The sequence below is a fragment of the Pseudophryne corroboree genome, chromosome 6 (genome assembly GCF_028390025.1).
Source record: "Pseudophryne corroboree isolate aPseCor3 chromosome 6, aPseCor3.hap2, whole genome shotgun sequence".
NCBI classification, from domain to species: Eukaryota; Metazoa; Chordata; class Amphibia; order Anura; family Myobatrachidae; genus Pseudophryne; species Pseudophryne corroboree.
This window is the reverse complement of record NC_086449.1, coordinates 394,734,788-394,755,916: the sequence shown is the minus strand read 5'-3', so window position 1 is coordinate 394,755,916 and position 21,129 is coordinate 394,734,788. Positions and strand designations below refer to the sequence as shown.

Here is a 21,129-nt window from a genome sequence, read left to right as displayed (position 1 = left end):
GACAGAGAGAGAGTATGCCAGCACACACCAGAGCGCTATATAATGTAGGGATAACCACTATCACTTAGTGAATTTTCCCCAATAGCTGCTTGTATAAACAATATTGCGCCTAAATTTAGTGCCCCCCTCTCTTTTTAACCCTTTGAGCCTGAAAACTACAGGGGAGAGCCTGGGGAGCTGTCTTCCAGCTACACTGTGAAGAGAAAATGGCGCCAGTGTGCTGAGGAAGATGGCTCCGCCCCTTTTTCGGCTGACTTTTCTCCCGCTTTTTTATGGATTCTGGCAGGGGTAATTACCACATATATAGTGTTGCCATATGGGTAATTGTCTGCACTTAGTATAATATTAGGCTAATAGATGTTGTCTGAATCAAAATATAATTCATTATAAATAGGCGATGTTACCATAGTGGACAGTATACTGGATATATATATATTGTAAGGTATAACTTAAATAGGTTTGAATGTATTAGTCTTATGTTTTGAGAATTTAGTAGCATGTATTTCTGTGTGTTTTACTGCAAGATTATGGGTCATTATGTAAGAGACAGGTTTTCTCTGTGTAAGCCATATAGCCAGAATACACAATACATTGAGCATTACACAAATTCATCCCTTCCATGCCATTATTCATATCTGTATTAATCAAAGGATTAATGTCTGATCTGCTTTATACCAAGTACAATTAAATCAAAGTTTACATGATATGTAGATATATGTATACTGTATACTTGATTCACACACAGCAAATAAATAATTATAACTTGGTGGATAAAGTCAATAGGTCACCTAGCTCAGGTCTCATAATATGCAAACAGTTACTGGTATGAACAGGGTGCATTGGAATTCACAATCAAAGATCTTCATACCTTTAGAAAGTATATCAACCAGCTGGCCTATTGTCCAGTTATACTGCTGGCCAGAGGCAATGATAATATAGGATCAAACCCACTATAAACAGGTCACAATCATTTATGCTAACACCCTAGGGCCTAGGCGAAATAGATCGTTTACACATCCATACAAAGGTAGATCTCTGATGGATAAAGAAATACCAAATTTTATGATCCCAAATTCCCTACATGCTCACCACCGTGGGACGGAGTTAGCAGAGAACGTTTTATTACACTTTGGAATCTGTCAAAACCTATAATTATGTACTTCATTGGAAACTGTGGGGATATACTAGTTTTGAATTGGTAAAATATGGGATAAAAAGCAGCAGACTTTTTAGTTAGGAGTTAGAAGGAGGGAGAAGGAGGAAGGAGAAGGAGAAGGAAGGAAGTCAGTCAGGAGGAGAAGTCATGGAGAACATGCAGAAGGAATGATTCTTGGGATTGCAATCTTTAACTTGCAAGTATAAAATATGATAGTAATTGAAACTGTTTGTGAAACTTATGTCATGTTGTTTTATGTTATGTAACGAAGGAAGCATAGCATAGCTTAATATAATAATTAGTATATATATCACTACTGTGTATATCTTATTCTGTACGATTTGATCTGCCTGTAAATAAAGAATCATATAAAAAGAGCGGTAATATTCAAGCTTGAACTCTCTTTAAGGAATCTTAACTTCATAATTTCATAAGTCATATATATATAAGGACTGCATATATTTATCAGCCAATTAATTTGTAAGCCTGACATAATATATTTGCAGATATATATGATAACGCATATTAATTTAAATATATCCATATATTAATAACCATATATGTTATATTAAATATTAATATTCATAAATATGATTCCATAAATCAATATTGGCGACCACGAATGGGACTTGTTATTACTGAATCTGATTATCTGATTTATAATATTTATGAGGAGTAGCAAATGCTATAAGCTGGCTACCAAATCTGCAGAATCACGGTGGGGATGTATCTATGAAAATTTATTACCATTGTGTAATGTCAATTTTGTATTCTGTATAACCTAGGACAAATGTGTTAGTGCAATATACGTTATTCTAACTAACATAATATCTATTAGGAAGCAGCACCAATGGCTATAAGCCTGCTGGCAAAGTACAAGATCACAGTGGAATAGGTTACAAATGAGAATAAAGAATTTAAAGGCCTAGAATAGAAAATGTGCACAGTGGAAATGAGTATTTCCAAATAAATGTATAAATGTACCAGGTATTAGAGTTTAACCTTAAGACACCGGTCAATCTTAAGGAGAGGATACCTTCAGTACTAAAAACAAAGAATATATAAATTTAGCATTGTAATGTTAAATATGCAAAAAGTTGCAGCAGCATTAGGAAAAATGCGCAGAACTGCGGCTTTAGAAGCCAAACAGAAATGTAAAGAAGGATCAGGTTCACGTCTTCGTAAGGCGTGCCTGACCATTAATGCAAAAATGCATTCATTATTTAAGTCCCTTAAACAGAAAAATAAACAGAAAAAGTTTGGGGCAGAAGCAAAAAGCCTGGCAGATTGTAAGCAAACTGTCATGACCTCTCAGGAGGAGATAAAAGAAAGTACAAGGGAGAATATTGTAGATGTAGGTGAGACTCAGGACAGCATTGTCAATGTGCAGCACACAGAGTCTGCTATGGTCACACAGACCACCAGCAGAACAGCCTCTTTGGTAAATGAAGAAAGTAGCAATGTGCAGGATGTGTCTATCATCAGACAGCACATTAATGTAAAGGAGGTAGCAGCAATAGGAGATGTCCCCTATACTGTTTCTACTAAAGGGGAAGATTATTGTAACTCAGATTATGAGTATTCTGCTGAATACACTCTCAGAGTTCCCAATGTAAATGAAGAATTTGTTATGCCCTTAGGCAAAGGTGAATTGTCAGCAGATTTAAACACTGATAGCTGCAGTACAGTGCACACAGGGGTGGAGAAGTTCCCCATGGTGAAAACTCCCATGGCAACCAGAGTTGCAAACCTTGAAATGTATTCACCTGGAAACATGTTTAAAGGGAAAATCCATGAAATTAATTCAGGAATGCATGTTTACAAACAAAGTTCCCAAACTTTTGTAACCCCCACACAACACTCAGAGAAATCTAGTGATGGTGCAAATGTTTGCATGCTCTCAGAGAGACCACATGCAGAGTGTCATTCTGCAAACCACACACCAATTAACAATGACACAAAGTATCACCAGGATGAGAATCTTTTTATGCCCTGGTGCCATAACCATTTTATTACAGGTGTGGAAAGACAGAAAGCCCTGGGACCTGCAATACATATTTGGCAAAGTCTAACAAGTTTCTCTCCCCACAAGAATATTTTTCAGGAAATACAAGATGCTTCAAGACCAAGAAGCCATGCCAAGCAGCAAACGCTATGGTTGGAGACAGTCTGGGACCAGGCTGCATCACAAGGGAGTATGGTCACAAGTGAATACGGTAGTATCATTCCTTTACTTGTTAGATCCAATGTAGCCATTGTTTGCTTTGATGTTCCAACAGCCACAGTTTCCAAATTAAACCTGCATCATATCGGCAGCGACAATTGTGCTGCCATTGACACACAAGGTGACAGGAAAGATTGGCACAGGCCAGAAACAATTGTTTGTTTGTTATTCAATCTTTAAAGACACATTTGTAAATTCTGTACCTGATAACATGCAGCAGATAGGACAGAATGCATAGCACGGTATGTTAAATCACTGTATAAATATCTGTGATATTCATTGTATGTCTTTTTGTTTGATTCATAGTAATCCTGGCAACCTGTATACAGAATGGTGCAAGACTCCAAAAAGACTCTAATTTACAAGGGAAAAGGTCTTCAATAACCCTTTCATCGCTGCTGTCCAGCAAAATCTACATAGCATCCCTAAAGACTGATATATGGACAAATCCTCAAGGAGTTTTCCAGTTTCACAAGAAAGGGGAAGGTTTTCATTAACCCTTTCATCACAAGTAATCATTACTTGTCTTTCAAACTACATGTACACCCCCACAACAGTGTACAGCACATCTCATCACTGTGATTATACAGAACTGTCTCATCCCTTCATATACCTTAATCAAATATATATGTAAACATTTGTCTGATATATATATATATATATATATATATTTATATATATTTATTTTATATCATTGTATTATATACCTTGTAAATATTTTATGTTTTTTTTTTATATTACACAGTAGATACTACCTATGCTTCCTTCGTAAAAGCTTCAAAAGTAATTAAATATCTAATACTGGATGGAATTAGATTTAGTCAAAGCCATTCCTAAATGATATTTAATATCTGTTTGAAGCAAAATTGTATTCATTTATTGTATTGATAGGATGTTACTATATACACATCAAAAGCATTTTAAATAATTATTAGTCAAAATATAGGTAGGATAGAAAACGCCTTTATATGGGTTAAACTGGTATAGGGTTATTTAAGATTGAGATGTATAAATAGGTTCAAGGTAGAATAAGGAGACTTAAGACTGCATGGTAATTTATTCAGTGAGGAAATACAGAACAGAGTAGGTGTACTACTCACAGCCATTTGTGGTACTATTGCCCGAAGACAATTAAGACCTACTATTAACAAGCAAGGAAAGAAAGAAAGAAAGAAAGAAAGAAAGAAAGAAAGAAAGAAAGAAAGAAAGAAAGAAAGAAAGAAAGAAAAAAAAGACTTTCATATATGCCTGTTCTATTCAAAATCACAACCTGTTTTGTGCAAAGCAATATGGACACTGGTCACAACTGCGGCATTGGATAAACGCAAAGGAAACAGAACTGCTAAAGACTGTATAAAGACTATTACTATTACCGAGGGTCATCACAAGTACTGAGTTGCAAACTCAAGATCACAGTACGCAAAATACACAGCCCTCTGCGCCAAACAGCGAAATGGCAAGCAAAGGAGCAGCTGCTATGAAGAATTCTACTTCAACTGCCTCCATGATGCAAACGTAATACGTCTCCAATGGCAAGCAAACCACGCAGATGACATTACTCTCCCAGTAAATTGCTACAGCCAAGAACAGCAAAAATGTCCAAACGTACTGATCCAGATACAGGAAAAAGGTCTACAATTGGGCTATGGTATTCCAAATGTCTGTAGAAATTAGTTTTCCTCATGAATACTGAATAAAAATCTCAGTCTTGTCTGCTTTAGTTAAAAAGTAGAATAAGGTTAGGTAAGCTAAGAATTTTTAGAGATTTTTAAAATCATAATGGTTATTATTATTACACTTATGGTATATATTATGGTTACAACGAAAGTTATGTTTGAAGTAATATTTTGAAATGTATTTGGAAGCAATTACGCTAGTTTAATGTGTGGCCAATCACAATAATTTCTCATGGCCACAAGGGGGCGACTGTTGCCATATGGGTAATTGTCTGCACTTAGTATAATATTAGGCTAATAGATGTTGTCTGAATCAAAATATAATTCATTATAAATAGGCGATGTTACCATAGTGGACAGTATACTGTATATATATATATTGTAAGGTATAACTTAAATAGGTTTGAATGTATTAGTCTTATGTTTTGAGAATTTAGTAGCATGTATTTCTGTGTGTTTTACTGCAAGATTATGGGTCATTATGTAAGAGACAGGTTTTCTCTGTGTAAGCCATATAGCCAGAATACACAATACATTGAGCATTACACAAATTCATCCCTTCCATGCCATTATTCATATCTGTATTAATCAAAGGATTAATGTCTGATCTGCTTTATACCAAGTACAATTAAATCAAAGTTTACATGATATGTAGATATATGTATACTGTATACTTGATTCACACACAGCAAATAAATAATTATAACTTGGTGGATAAAGTCAATAGGTCACCTAGCTCAGGTCTCATAATATGCAAACAGTTACTGGTATGAACAGGGTGCATTGGAATTCACAATCAAAGATCCCCATACCTTTAGAAAGTATATCAACCAGCTGGCCTATTGTCCAGTTATACTGCTGGCCAGAGGCAATGATAATATAGGATCAAACCCACTATAAACAGGTCACAATCATTTATGCTAACACCCTAGGGCCTAGGCGAAATAGATCGTTTACACATCCATACAAAGGTAGATCTCTGATGGATAAAGAAATACCAAATTTTATGATCCCAAATTCCCTACATGCTCACCACCGTGGGACGGAGTTAGCAGAGAACGTTTTATTACACTTTGGAATCTGTCAAAACCTATAATTATGTACTTCATTGGAAACTGTGGGGATATACTAGTTTTGAATTGGTAAAATATGGGATAAAAAGCAGCAGACTTTTTAGTTAGGAGTTAGAAGGAGGGAGAAGGAGGAAGGAGAAGGAGAAGGAAGGAAGTCAGTCAGGAGGAGAAGTCATGGAGAACATGCAGAAGGAATGATTCTTGGGATTGCAATCTTTAACTTGCAAGTATAAAATATGATAGTAATTGAAACTGTTTGTGAAACTTATGTCATGTTGTTTTATGTTATGTAACGAAGGAAGCATAGCATAGCTTAATATAATAATTAGTATATATATCACTACTGTGTATATCTTATTCTGTACGATTTGATCTGCCTGTAAATAAAGAATCATATAAAAAGAGCGGTAATATTCAAGCTTGAACTCTCTTTAAGGAATCTTAACTTCATAATTTCATAAGTCATATATATATAAGGACTGCATATATTTATCAGCCAATTAATTTGTAAGCCTGACATAATATATTTGCAGATATATATGATAACGCATATTAATTTAAATATATCCATATATTAATAACCATATATGTTATATTAAATATTAATATTCATAAATATGATTCCATAAATCAATAATAGCCTCTGGGGCTATATATTGTGATTATTTTGCCAGCCAAGGTGTTTTTATTGCTGCTCAGGGCGCCCCACCCTCAGTGACCGGAGTGTGAAGTGTGTATGAGGAGCAATGGCGCACAGCTGCAGTGCTGTGCGCTACCTTGGTGAAGACTGAAGTCTTCTGCCGCCGATTTTCCGGACCATCTTCATGCTTCTGGCTCTGTAAGGCGGACGTCGGCGCGGCTCCGGGAACGAACACCAAGGACGGGTCCTGCGGTCGATCCCTCTGGAGCTAATGGTGTCCAGTAGCCTAAGAAGCCCAAGCTAGCTGCAAGCAGGTAGGTTCGCTTCTTCTCCCCTTAGTCCCTCGTTGCAGTGAGCCTGTTGCCAGCAGGTCTCACTGTAAAATAAAAAACCTAACATATACTTTCTTTCTAGGAGCTCAGGAGAGCCCCTAGTGTGCATCCAGCTCGGCCGGGCACAGAAATCCAACTGAGGTCTGGAGGAGGGGCATAGAGGGAGGAGCCAGTGCACACCAGATAGTACCTAATCTTTCTTTTAGAGTGCCCAGTCTCCTGCGGAGCCCGTCTATTCCCCATGGTCCTTACGGAGTTCCCAGCATCCACTAGGACGTCAGAGAAAAGTATTTCTCCTCAGAAGTTTGCATTGTAAAATTGTTCTCCTGTGTGACCATAAGGTTACTGAGATGGTTGAACATCAAAGGGTCTGTGACCACCACTGCATATGTGTGCGCAGATGCTGAGATTTGTAAGGCCACCGTTGAGCATCTCAGTCCATTTCCAGGTGGCCACAGCATACCTCCAAAGTGTCCCATCTGTGGGCCTTAGTGTTCCCTGCTGGGAAGAGAAGTTGGGAGGCCCCCTCTCATTCGCTAAATGCTGTGCACACGTCATCTATTCATGGGAGAGATGGACAGTGGGCATGGCCAGCAGCTTCCGAAGCACTGGACATGCTCCTACAACAGGGACGTGCGGTGAGGTAAATGGCTCAGGAAGCACTGGCTAGTACCAGAGTAATTTGAGTAGTTTTGATCAGAGATGTGCGGAAAAGATAGGCAGGGGAGGCACTGCCTCACTTACCATCGGGGACGGACTGGGGCCTCTTTCCGGCCCTGGCATACGAGAGGGGGCATGCACGTATAGCAAGGGTCGCACAGACACTGCAAATGGAGACGTGCCATATTGCTAAGCAACAGGGTACTACGGGCGGGGAACGAACCAGAAACCTGGGAGCTGCACTTGCGCGCGGCCTTCCCGGCTCTCTGTGGACCGGACCATTCCATCAGCCCATCGGCCCTGCCTGCCATAGACTTTTTACCCCAAAGTTTTGACTATAAACAACTAATTTAAATAATGCAAAAAGATATTGCTAATATATTCTTTGTATTTTTCATTTACTTTATATAGTCAAAAGTCTAACTTATACGTTAGTGGGACAGGAAAGGCTCTGCCTGACCTCACTGCCCTACAGTGATCATAAATGGAGATGTGACTCTCAGGCAAGGTATTTCCCATCAGGGCAAACGTGTGCACCTCTGGCAAGCTCAAATGTTCATCTTAAATCCAAGAGAAAGCTGGTAGGTATGGCTACAGCATTAGCATATTTTTGCATCTTCGCTGCGTACAGGATTGCAGCTATAAATGCATTAGACTTGCCATACTATTTCTTTGATTCGGGACATCTGTGATTTACACAGGCTTTGTGGATGGTTAAATTCAAGCCAGCATTTTACCTTTCAATCATTTACAGAACCCATACCCTCCAGCATTTTACATTTAAAAAAATCGGTACAAATGCGAAAAGGGGTCGTGGACACGCCCCTTTTCCTATACTTTCAATGGAAGTTTGGAGAGCCAAAATTCGGTACGGACCATAAAAAAAGAAACTGTACCTGCCAAAAAGGTACAGCTGGAGGGTATGCATAACCTGTGCAAATCAAACAGTGTTCAGGATTTAAGGGATATTACATACCCTCCAACATACACATAAAAACCGGTACAAATTAGGAAAGGGGGCGTGGCCACGAGTAAGATACTTTCAATGTAAATTTGGAGAGTCAAAAATCGGTACAATGCCCTTTTTGGTCGGTACAGACCATAAAAAAAGGTACTGTATCTGCCAAAATGTACAGTTGGAGGGTGATATATTATGGCAAGCCTAATTAGCATACACTTCTGAATCAGGCCTAAGGCTCTTTACCACATTACCTATATAGGCATAATACATAGACCTCACAGATCAATGAAGAAACGAAGAATCTTTTTAGACCGATGTAAAATAACATTAATAATAAAAATAGCAGATGCCAGTAGAAATTATATACTGCAGCGCTCTGTAACCTAATTTATATTGCCCTTTACAATGATGGCCGCCAGTATGGCAGCGCTCCACATCAATGACGCTCTTCCTGCCTGCGAGGTGACGCATGTGAGCAGCCTCTTCCGCTAGATCCTGTTGTCCGCCGGCACCGGGTGCTGCTGCTATTGCAGTCCGCCATGGGGAAGTCCGATTTCCTCAGTCCGAAGGCGATCGCCAACCGTATCAAATCGAAGGGTCTGCAGAAGCTGCGCTGGTACTGTCAGATGTGCCAGAAGCAGTGCCGGGACGAGGTGAGCAGGGGAAAGCTACAAATTTCCCAGCATGCCCTGTCAGCCTCTGACTGGGACTTGCAGTTCCACAACACTGGCGGGCCCGCAGTTATCTGTCAGCCGTGGAGGGCTACACAGAGAGAGCATGAGGCAGTGGCAGTGTAATGGGAAACACTTGCTATGTGCTGTGCTGGAGTAACCTGCTCAGCTGTCTTTATAATAACTATAATAAGTAATGTCAGTACCCTGCTTATTACCTCTTACCAAGCACTTCTGCCAGGGCCACCTTCTGTGCCAGTGTCATTGTACACAGTCCTTATGGACTGAGGGGTAGATGTGTTAACATACATGCTCCGGCTGTTAAGCGTAACGATCTGGTTCACCTCTAGTTCAACTTAACGCCAGCATGTATTAAAAACACGTTTGTCGAAGAGGGAGAGAGTTAAAGTACCTGTGTGTCGAAGTGCATTCTCACTCTTTCAGAAATCCCTTAGCGGCACCTACAGTTGTATTGGGAGAAGAAAAACTGTATTGTTCACTGTATACATGTCCATGGCTGTCGGAACGCTCAGTGCCACCGACCGTTCTTATATTTCCCCGCACATTGGCACACTATCTTAAAGATAGCATGGGTTCGTTATGATTTTCCAATGGTTGGGATCCTGGCGGTCAGCATACCAATAACGGTGTCCCGGCCACCAGAATCCTGAAAGCCCCCTAACCCTGACCTGTTCCCTACCTTACCCTCCCTTGTGGGTGCCTAACCCTCCCCGCTTGGTGCCTAACCCTAACCTCCCCTTCTATGTGACTAACCCTGAAAGAAGGATTGGGATTCCAAGCATTGGTATTTAGACGCCGGGATCCCGAGTCCTGTAGCGATTTAGACGCCAATGTTCCTGCAGCGGACGGGATTCCAGCGTCAGTGTTTCCAGCACTGGGTTTCCGTCCGTCGGGAAGCTGACTGCATCCTGATAGCAGCGCTGATAATTACAGGGGCTGCACCTTGCACACACACTACCATTGTAATACATGGGGGGAAGCAATATCCGTGCACATAATATGCGCTGATACCACTTCCCCCCTCATATCAACATGTTATACATCTACCCCTGACTTTGGGAAACTCTGAATTAGCAGGGGCTTAAGGAGAAACAATATTTATTCCACAGCACTTTACAGATAATATTTGCCCATTCATATCAGTCTCTGCCCCAGTAGAATTTACAATCTATTCAATCCAGGTAATCTCCCAGGATGTTTTCAGAGTATGGGTGGAAACCGGAGCACTCTATAAATAAATGTAATAATCCTAATATGACTTTTGGTGTAAAAATGAGTTCCATCTGATAGTGAAGCTTTGTCTTCTCTTCTCAATAAAAGGTTGTCGTCTTTCCCTCAGTTTCTATTTATTTCATGGTGAATTGGATGTAATGCGGCTAGTTTATTAGTATCAAATTGTCACTGAATTCCTGTTCTGTGGCAGGTTACTATTTGCATTTTTTTTTACCTTCCACTATGTGGCACAAATCGCTGACTTTATTTTCTAAACTTATACATAATATATAATTTGTTATATAAAATATTGTCACAAACTAATTTTGTGCATAATATTGGATGTCATTTTTATTTATCCCACACAACCTGTTCTGAAAAAAAAAGCGATGAGCCAGTGCTTGATGACCAAAGTCTTACTGCCCTATACACAAGCATTAACTTATGCAATTAAAGATAGGTGTCCATAATTGGCTTAGGCCTGCTGTGCCACCCTTTCTCTGCCCTCCAGCTGTTGAAGACCATTATGCATGAGGTGGGCAGCATGTGAGTGGTGTAGGGTTGGGCAGAAGGTTTACAGAGGAGGATGTGTAATAGTTAGCATCACTGCCTCACAGCACGGAGGTCATGGGTTCGATTCCCACCATGGCTCTGTGAGGAGTTTGTATATTCTCCCCGTACTTGCGTAGGTGTTCCTCCAGGTACTCCGGTTTCCTCCCACAATCCAAATATATACTGGTAGGTTAATTGGTTCCCTACAAAATTAACCGTAGAATGAATGTGTGTGTGTGTACATGTGGTAGGGAATATAGATTGTAAGCTCCACTGGAGCAGGGACTGATGTGAATGGCCAAGTATTCTCTGTAAAGCGCTGCGGAATATGTGTGCACTATATAAATAACTGGTAATAAATAATAAGAGGATCTCATCCTACATGTCCATTCATACCACCTGTAGTCAAGATAACCTTGTGTGTAGTCCAGAGGTTCTCAAACGCTGTGCTTAAGGCACCCCAACGGTCCAGGTTTTAAATATATCCATGGCTCAGCACAGATGGTTAAATCAACTTGACTACGGTATTCATTTATTCACCTGTGGCCAAGCATGAATAAAACCTGGACTGTTGGGCTGCCTTGAGGACCACGTTTGAAAACTTCTGGTGTAGTCAGTGAATTGCAAAGTAATCATGTATTAGTAGTTGCTGTTATAGGCCCTACACACATGCCGATAGCACTGCACGATATGAACGATCTCGTTCATTAATGAACGAGATAACGTTCATATCGTGCAGTGTGGAGTCACCAGCGATGAACGATGCGCGGCCCCGCGCTCGTTCATCGCTGGTGACATGTCGGCTGTGCATGCAGGCCAATATGGACGAGATCGTCCATATTTGCCTGCACGTCTATGGAGCCGGGTGACGGGGGGAGTGAAGAAACTTCACTAACCCCCGTCACTGCCCCTCCGCCGCCGGGTCGGCCGTATCGGCCGTCGGGCACCTCGGCGGCACATCGCCTAATGTGTAGGGCGCCTAAGAGATGTCTTGTGCAGAAGAGCTGAGAATTGGACAGTTTTGTCTCGGTTGCTCCAATGAGATGAATGAGTTGTCACATGCTCCCGGATGAGTGAAGCGCTCAGTGCTGCCACACACCGGTCATGTGACCAGTAGCAACAGGAATGCAAACTGCTGGGACACTTATTAGGATTGTATAACTATTGCATTCTGGTGCCAGAATGTACATATTAAATGTTCATTGATTTGTGTATTTATGATCGCTTATGTGACATACCTGATTAACATATTATAAATACAAAGCTCAGAATAATAATAATTTTCTCAGTAAAGGAATTAAAGACCTTGACTTATGGGTTTTTTTTTCTTCTTTTTGTAAGAATGGCTTCAAATGTCACTGCATGTCAGAGTCCCACCAGAGACAGCTGCTGCTGGCTTCTGAGAATCCACAGCAGTTTATGGATTATTTCTCTGAGTGAGTATCCACATTGGTAATATGATAATTGATAACTGGATGCTTCATATGCACAGTACAGCCTCTTGAATCTGCCTTCCCATGCCATGTAATATTTAGGCTTTATTCCGTATTTCTTTTCTTTTTTTATTCTTCCTATAGTGAATTCCGCACTGAGTTTTTGGAACTTCTGAGAAGACGGTTTGGTGAGTAGAGCTAAAGTTTTCTAAAAGTTTGTTACTTTTTAAAGTGGAAAGCTAATCTCAGTTTTGCAAAAAATGTACATTTTCAGAGATACATATGCTTCAATCTGTGGCTGTGTATGAATGTATAATCTCCAACATGTTTATACTTGGAAAAAAATGCTCTCTTTAATGTGTTTGCACAATTCGCTGAATATTACCTGCTGCTTAACATACTGGTTCCCTTACTAATAGCATTTTCTGTTAAAACAAAATTGGCTGAAGAACTTTTGGAGTCTTCTACATTTACCGCTGGCATTTCAGGCATCCAAGCTTATTAATACAATGATGCCCATTCTCCTTTACATTAAAGAAAGATGCCAATATTTATTAACATAAATAATTATTCAAGATGCTGAAAAACCAAACCCCCCCAAAAAAAAATTCAAAAAAATAATAAAATAAAATAAAAATAAAATATAATAATAAAAAAAAAATATACAAGTTCTAAATTTTAAATACACAAATGGCTGTCTCTAAAAATAAAGTCTGAAACCCTGTTTACCAGTATAGGCTTTTAATAAAAATAGGACTCTGGATACAAGTTTACTTAGGTTTACTTAGGGTTACTTAGGTTTTGTTTCCTCTTCATTACTGGACTTAAACATTTTCTAATTTCTATGGTCTTTGCATATGTCATGTTCCTTTATATTTCATTGTTTTCATTGAACATTCTTTATAAAAAAAAAAACCCCAAAAAACTGCTTCATATTTCTTTTCATTTATCAGTTAGTTCTGCTGTAATGCTTGGTGTGTTAGGATACAATGTAGTTCAAAATATATATTTTTGCTTTAAAACTATATTTCTTTGTCCCAAGGAACTAAGAGGGTGCACAATAACATTGTCTACAATGAGTACATCAGTCACAGAGAACACATACATATGAACGCTACACAGTGGGAGACGCTAACAGACTTTACAAAGTGGCTGGGCAGAGAAGGTAAGTAACTTGTACTGTCACTGTTTTTCTTTGTTTTTTACATTCAACCCGCCCCGATCTGAGAATCCCCCATGAAATATATTTATATGGTTATGTATAACAGACATATTGGTATACCTATTGAATAGGAATAATCCATAAAGGCATACTGTAGCATAGTGAGTTAAAAATTCAGAATTTGGCATATTGCCTAGTTTTTGGTTGAATATGAAGGCTTTTCTCCATTCCATGTGGAGTGTCTTCCCACTATTTGCAGAAAACGATCTAATACCACTTTGGCCCACTTCTGTGTGGGACTCTTCTCTGCTTCTTGAACTTTGCATTGCTTATCATTAAGCTGTACAGTATAATAAAGATTATTACTTTTTATGTCTCCTTAGGTATGTGTAAAGTGGATGAAACCCCAAAAGGCTGGTACGTTCAGTACATAGACCGGGATCCAGAAACCATCCAGAGGCAGCAGGAACAAGAGAAAAAGAAGAAGCAAGATCTTGATGATGAGGAAAGGACTTTCAAATTTATCGAGGAGCAAGTTAAAAGGGGCAAAGGTGAAAAAGAACAGGTGTGTTTACTCCAGCAAGATGTAATAATCTCTTACATTGTTGTAGCTTCAGGTTCAGTGCTGCACTCAACTACAATCTTCTGATACAGTATATATATATATATATTTCTCTATCGTCCTAGTGGATGCTGGGGTTCCTGAAAGGACCATGGGGAATAGCGGCTCCGCAGGAGACAGGGCACAAAAGTAAAGCTTTCCGATCAGGTGGTGTGCACTGGCTCCTCCCCCTATGACCCTCCTCCAAGCCAGTTAGATTTTTGTGCCCGGCCGAGAAGGGTGCAATCTAGGTGGCTCTCCTAAAGAGCTGCTTAGAAAAGTTTAGCTTAGGTTTTTTATTTTACAGTGAGTCCTGCTGGCAACAGGATCACTGCAACGAGGGACTTAGGGGAGAAGAAGTGAACTCACCTGCGTGCAGGATGGATTGGCTTCTTGGCTACTGGACATCAGCTCCAGAGGGACGATCACAGGTACAGCCTGGATGGTCACCGGAGCCTTGCCGCCGGCCCCCTTGCAGATGCTGAAGTAAGAAGAGGTCCAGAATCGGCGGCAGAAGACTCCTCAGTCTTCTAAAGGTAGCGCACAGCACTGCAGCTGTGCGCCATTTTCCTCTCAGCACACTTCACACGGCAGTCACTGAGGGTGCAGGGCGCTGGGAGGGGGGCGCCCTGGGAGGCAAATGAATACCTATTTTGGCTAAAAATACCTCACATATAGCCTCCGGAGGCTATATGGAGATATTTAACCCCTGCCAGAATCCGTTAAGAGCGGGAGACGAGGCCGCCGAAAAAGGGGCGGGGCCTATCTCCTCAGCACACAGCGCCATTTTCCCTCACAGAAAGGCTGGAGGGAAGGCTCCCAGGCTCTCCCCTGCACTGCACTACAGAAACAGGGTTAAAACAGAGAGGGGGGGCACTAATTTGGCGTTAGAAATATATAAAAAAGATGCTATAAGGGAAAACACTTATATAAGGTTGTCCCTATATAATTATAGCGTTTTTGGTGTGTGCTGGTAAACTCTCCCTCTGTCTCTCCAAAGGGCTAGTGGGTCCTGTCCTCTATCAGAGCATTCCCTGTGTGTGTGCTGTGTGTCGGTACGTGTGTGTCGACATGTATGAGGACGATGTTGGTGAGGAGGCGGAGCAATTGCCTGTAATGGTGATGTCACTCTCTAGGGAGTCGACACCGGAATGGATGGCTTATTTAGGGAATTACGTGATAATGTCAACACGCTGCAAGGTCGGTTGACGACATGAGACGGCCGACAAACAATTAGTACCGGTCCAGACGTCTCAAAAACACCGTCAGGGGTTTTAAAACGCCCGTTTACTTTAGTCGGTCGACACAGACACAGACAGGGACACTGAATCCAGTGTCGACGGTGAATAAACAAACGTATTCCTTATTAGGGCCACACGTTAAATTCAATGAAGGAGGTGTTTCATATTTCTGATACTACAAGTACCACAAAAGAGGGTATTATGTGGGATGTGAAAAAACTACCGTAGTTTTTCCTGAATCAGATAAATTAAATAAAGTGTGTGATGATGCGTGGGTTCCCCCCGATAGAAAATTATGGGCGGTATACCCTTTCCCGCCAGAAGTTAGGGCGCGTTGGGAAACACCCCTTAGGGTGGATAAGGCGCTCACACGCTTATCAAAACAAGTGGCGGTACCGTCTATAGATAGGGCCGTCCTCAAGGACCAGCTGACAGGAGGCTGGAAAATATCATAAAAAGTATATACACACATACTGGTGTTATACTGCGACCAGCGATCGCCTCAGCCTGGATGTGCAGAGCTGGGGTGGCTTGGTCGGATTCCCTGACTAAAAATATTGATACCCTTGACAGGGACAGTATTTTATTGACTATAGAGCATTTAAAGGATGCATTTCTATATATGCGAGATGCACAGAGGGATATTTGCACTCTGGCATCAAGAGTAAATGCGATGTCCATATCTGCCAGAAGATGTTATGGACACGACAGTGGTCAGGTGATGCAGATTCCAAACGGCACAAAGGTGTATTGCCGTATAAAGGAAGAGGAGTTATTTGGGGTCGGTCCATCGGACCTGGTGGCCACGGCAACTGCTGGAAAATCCGCCGTTTTTACCCTAAGTCACATCTCTGCAGAAAAAGACACCGTCTTTTCAGCCTCAGTCCTTTCGTCCCTATAAGATCATATCTGCCCAGGGATAGAGGAAAGGGAAGAAGACTGCAGCAGGCAGCCCATTCCCAGGAACAGAAGCGTTCCACCGCTTCTGACAAGTTCTCAGCATGGCGCTGAGACCGTACAGGACCCCTGGATCCTACAAGTAGTATCCCAGGGGTACAGATTGGAATGTCGAGACGTTTCCCCTTCGCAGGCTCCTGAAGTCTGCTTTACCAAGGTCTCCCTCCGACAAGGAGGCAGTATGGGAAAAAATTCACAAGCTGTATTCCCAGCAGGTGATAATTAAATTACCCCTCCTACTACAAGAAAAGGGGTATTATTCCACACTATATTGTGGTACTGAAGCCAGAAGGCTAGGTGAGACTTATTCTAAAAATTTTTTTGAACACTTACAAAGGTTCAAATCAAGATGGAGTCACTCAGAGCAGTGATAACGAACCAGGAAGAAGGGGACTATATAGTGTCCCGGGACATCAGGGATGCTTACCTCTATGTCCCAAATTTGCCCTTCTCACTAAGGGTACCTCAGGTTCGTGGTGCAGAACTGTCACTATCAGTTTCAGACGCTGCCGTTTGGATTGTCCACGGCACCCCGGGTCTTTACCAAGGTAATGGCCGAAATGATGATTCTTCTTCGAAGAAAAGGCGTCTTAATTATCCCTTACTTGGACGATCTCCTGATAAGGGCATAGTCCAGGGAACAGTTGGAGGTCGGAGTAGCACTATCTCGGATACTGCTACAACAGCACGGGTGGATTCTAAATATTCCAAAATCGCAGCTGATCCCGACGACACGTCTGCTGTGCCTAGGGATGATTCTGGACACAGTCCAGAAAAAGGTGTTTCTCCCGGAAGAGAAAGCCAGGGAGTTATCCGAGCTAGTCAGGAACCTCCTAAAAACAGTGCATCATTGCACAAGGGTCCTGGTAAAAATGGTGGCTTCCTACGAAGCAATTCCATTCGGCAGATTTCACGCAAGAACTTTTCAGTGGGATCTGCTGGACAAATGGTCCGGATCGCATCTTCAGATGCATCAGCGGATAACCCTATATCCAAGGACAAGGGTGTCTCTCCTGTGGTGGTTATAGAGTGCTCATCTTCTAGAGGGCCGCAGATTCGGCATTCAGGATTGGATGCTGGTGACCACGGAGCCCAGCCCGAGAGGCTGGGGAGCAGTCACACAAGGAAAAAATTTCCAGGGAGTGTGATCAAGTCTGGAGACTTTTCTCCACATAAATATACTGGAGCTAAGGGTAAATTTATAATGCTCTAAGCTTAGCAAGACCTCTGCTTCAAGGTCAGCCGGTATTGATCCAGTGGGAAAAACATCACGGCAGTCGCCCACGTAAACAGACAGGGCGACACAAGAAGCAGGAGGGCAATGGCAAAAACTGCAAGGACTTTTCGCTGGGCGGAAAATCATGTGATAGCACTGTCAGCAGTGTTTCATCCCGGGAATGGAAACTGGGAAGCAGACTTCCTCAGCAGGCACGACCTCCACCCGGGAGAGTGGAAGTTTTTTCCACATGATTGTAAACCGTTGGGAAATACCAAAGGTGGACATGATGGCGTCCCGTCTGAACAAAAAACGGGACAGGTATTGCGCCAGGTCAAGAGACCCTCAGGCAATAGCTGTGGACGTTCTGGTAACACCGTGGGTGTACCAGTCGGTGTATGTGTTCCCTCCTCTGCTTCTCATACCTAAGGTGCTGAGAATTATAAGACGTAGAGGAGTAAGAACTATACTCATGGCTCCGGATTGGCCAAGAAGGACTTGGTACCCGGAACTTCAAGAGATGCTTACAGAGGTCTTATGGCCTCTGCCGCTAAGAAGGGACTTGCTTCAGCAAGTACCATGTCTGTTCCAAGACTTACCGCAGCTGCGTTTGTCGGCATGGCGGTGGAAAGCCGGATCCTAAGGGAAAAAGGCATTCCGGAAGAGGTCATTCCTACCCTGGTCAAAGCCAGAAAGGAGGTGACCGCACAACATTATCACCACATGTGGCGAAAATATGTTGCGTGGTGTGAGGCCAGGAAGGCCCCACAAAGAAATTTCAACTCGGTCGTTTCCTGCATTTCCTGCAAACAGGAGTGTCTATGGGCCTCAAATTGGGGTCCATTAAGGTTCAAATTTCGGCCCTGTCGATTTTCTTCCAGAAAGAATTGGCTTCAGTTCCTGAAGTCCAGAAGTTTGTCAAGGGAGTATTGCATATACAACCCCCTTTTGTGCCTCCAGTGGCACTGTGGGATCTCAACGTAGTTCTGGGATTCCTCAAATCACATTGGTTTAAAACCAGTCAAATCTGTGGATTTGAAGCATCTCACATGAAAAGTGACCATGCTCTTGGCCCTGGCCTGGACCAGGCGAGTGTCAAATTGGTGGTTTTTTCTCAAAAAAGCCCATATCTGTTTGTCCATTCGGACAGGGCAGAGCTGCGGACTCGTCCCCAGTTCTCTCCCTAAGGTGGTGTCAGTGTTTCACCTGAACCAGCTTATTGTGGTGCCTTGCACCTACTAGGGACTTGGAGGACTCCAAGTTGCTAGATGTTGTCAGGGCCCTGAAAATATGTTCCAGGACGGCTGGAGTCAGGAAAACTGACTTGCTGTTATCCTGTATGCACCCAACAAACTGGGTGCTCTTGCTTCTAAGCAGACTATTGCTAGTTGGATGTGTAATACAATTCAGCTTGCACATTCTGTGGCAGGCCTGCCACAGCCAAAATATGTAAATGCCCATTCCACAAGGAAGGTGGGCTCATCTTGGGCGGCTGCCCGAGGGGTCTCGGCTTTACAACTTTGCCGAGCAGCTACTTGGTCAGGGGCAAACACGTTTGCTAAATTCTACAAATTTGATACCCTGGCTAAGGAGGACCTGGAGTTCTCTCATTCGGTGCTGCAGAGTCATCCGCACTCTCCCGCCCGTTTGGGAGCTTTGGTATAATCCCCATGGTCCTTTCAGGAACCCCAGCATCCACTAGGACGATAGAGAAAATAAGAATTTACTTACCGATAATTCTATTTCTCGGAGTCCGTAGTGGATGCTGGGCGCCCATCCCAAGTGCGGATTATCTGCAATACTTGTACATAGTTACAAAAATCGGGTTATTATTGTTGTGAGCCATCTTTTCAGAGGCTCCGCTGTTATCATACTGTTAACTGGGTTTAGATCACAAGTTGTACGGTGTGATTGGTGTGGCTGGTATGAGTCTTACCCGGGATTCAAAATTCCTCCCTTATTGTGTACGCTCGTCCGGGCACAGTACCTAACTGGCTTGGAGGAGGGTCATAGGGGGAGGAGCCAGTGCACACCACCTGATCGGAAAGCTTTACTTTTGTGCCCTGTCTCCTGCGGAGCCGCTATTCCCCATGGTCCTTTCAGGAACCCCAGCATCCACTACGGACTCCGAGAAATAGAATTATCGGTAAGTAAATTCTTATTATATTAGAAATTCTTTATTTTCAGGAAAAGGTTTGTCAGAGCAAATCAGTCACATAACAAATACAATATAAATGCAAACGTGTACTATACAGTAGAAAAAATATAAAGACTTGAGAACACATAGTACGGTCCTCCAAAGTACATATCCAGAAAAAAACAAAAAATCAATAACGTACATGCGTCTTAAGAGAACAAATAAAATAAGAAGCATCAAGTTCTAACAAATACAAAAGTAAGCAGAAAAACCATTGAGAAGTGGAAAAAAAGGAAATGAGGGGAAACAGAGAACAAAGAAGGTAGAAGAAAGAGAGGGAGAAATCCACTCGGCTGAAGGGAACCAACATGAGGGTTGTTTAATCAATAGCTGACACCACCAATATTACACAACCAATCGCAAGGAGGACAAGGAAAGAAGCAATAGGATCCCAAAATTGAACTAAAGACATGGTAAACCACGTCCTGTACTACAGATGAGGTGACTCAGGAACTATAGCCAGAAAGGACGGCGATCGTTTAAAGTCCAACCAGCTGAACCACAAAGCCACATATACCGTGTCTTTCGAGTATGGAATAATATATTTAGTCCATGGACATATAAAAATCCATGCGTAGGCACCAGTCCCACACAGTAGGGGGAGACGACGAGCGCCAACATACTGGGACAACTGCTCGCAGCATTGTTCATGTGTCTTGGTAAAGACTTCTTATATTTAGAGAGTTGTATATCAGTGTGGGAAAGTAACCAAAAATCAGGGCCCGAAGGGACAGGGAGACCCAAAACCTCAGCAGCAATTTTTTGTAGTCCCTTCCAAAAAGGGGTTATCCACGAACAGTCCTACCAAATGTGCTGCATGAACCCTAGTTCCAGGCTGCATCTCCAACACATTGGAGACACCCCAGGGCAATATTTATGTACAACAGTGGGGCAACGGTACCAACGAGATAATAGTTTAAATTGGTTCTCCACCACATCCATGCTGGTTGAGCATGCACTGGTCACTTGGTATACCTTAGTCCAGTTGACTTCCAGCCCCTTAAGTAGGAAATCCTTGTCCCATTGCTCTTGATAAGTCGGACTAGAGGGTAGGATTGCTGAGAGAAGAATTTGGTATATGGAGGAAATAGTATGAGTTGGGGATTGCGATTGCACACAAAGTTTCTCAAACATGGTCAGTTCT

General features: G+C 42.0%; 1 protein-coding gene across 1 annotated transcript in view; it reads left to right on the top strand.

The window, feature by feature from the left end:
- Positions 1-9,156: 9,156 nt before the first annotated feature.
- The window catches only part of KIN (Kin17 DNA and RNA binding protein), a 78,163-nt gene continuing 66,190 nt past the window's right edge, over positions 9,157-21,129 (top strand). The window contains exons 1-5 of the mRNA XM_063926819.1: positions 9,157-9,375; positions 12,520-12,614; positions 12,756-12,799; positions 13,654-13,776; positions 14,157-14,338. Coding sequence (XP_063782889.1) covers positions 9,262-9,375; positions 12,520-12,614; positions 12,756-12,799; positions 13,654-13,776; positions 14,157-14,338 — 558 coding nt within the window. The 5' untranslated portion in view covers positions 9,157-9,261. The remainder of the gene's footprint in view (positions 9,376-12,519; positions 12,615-12,755; positions 12,800-13,653; positions 13,777-14,156; positions 14,339-21,129) is intronic.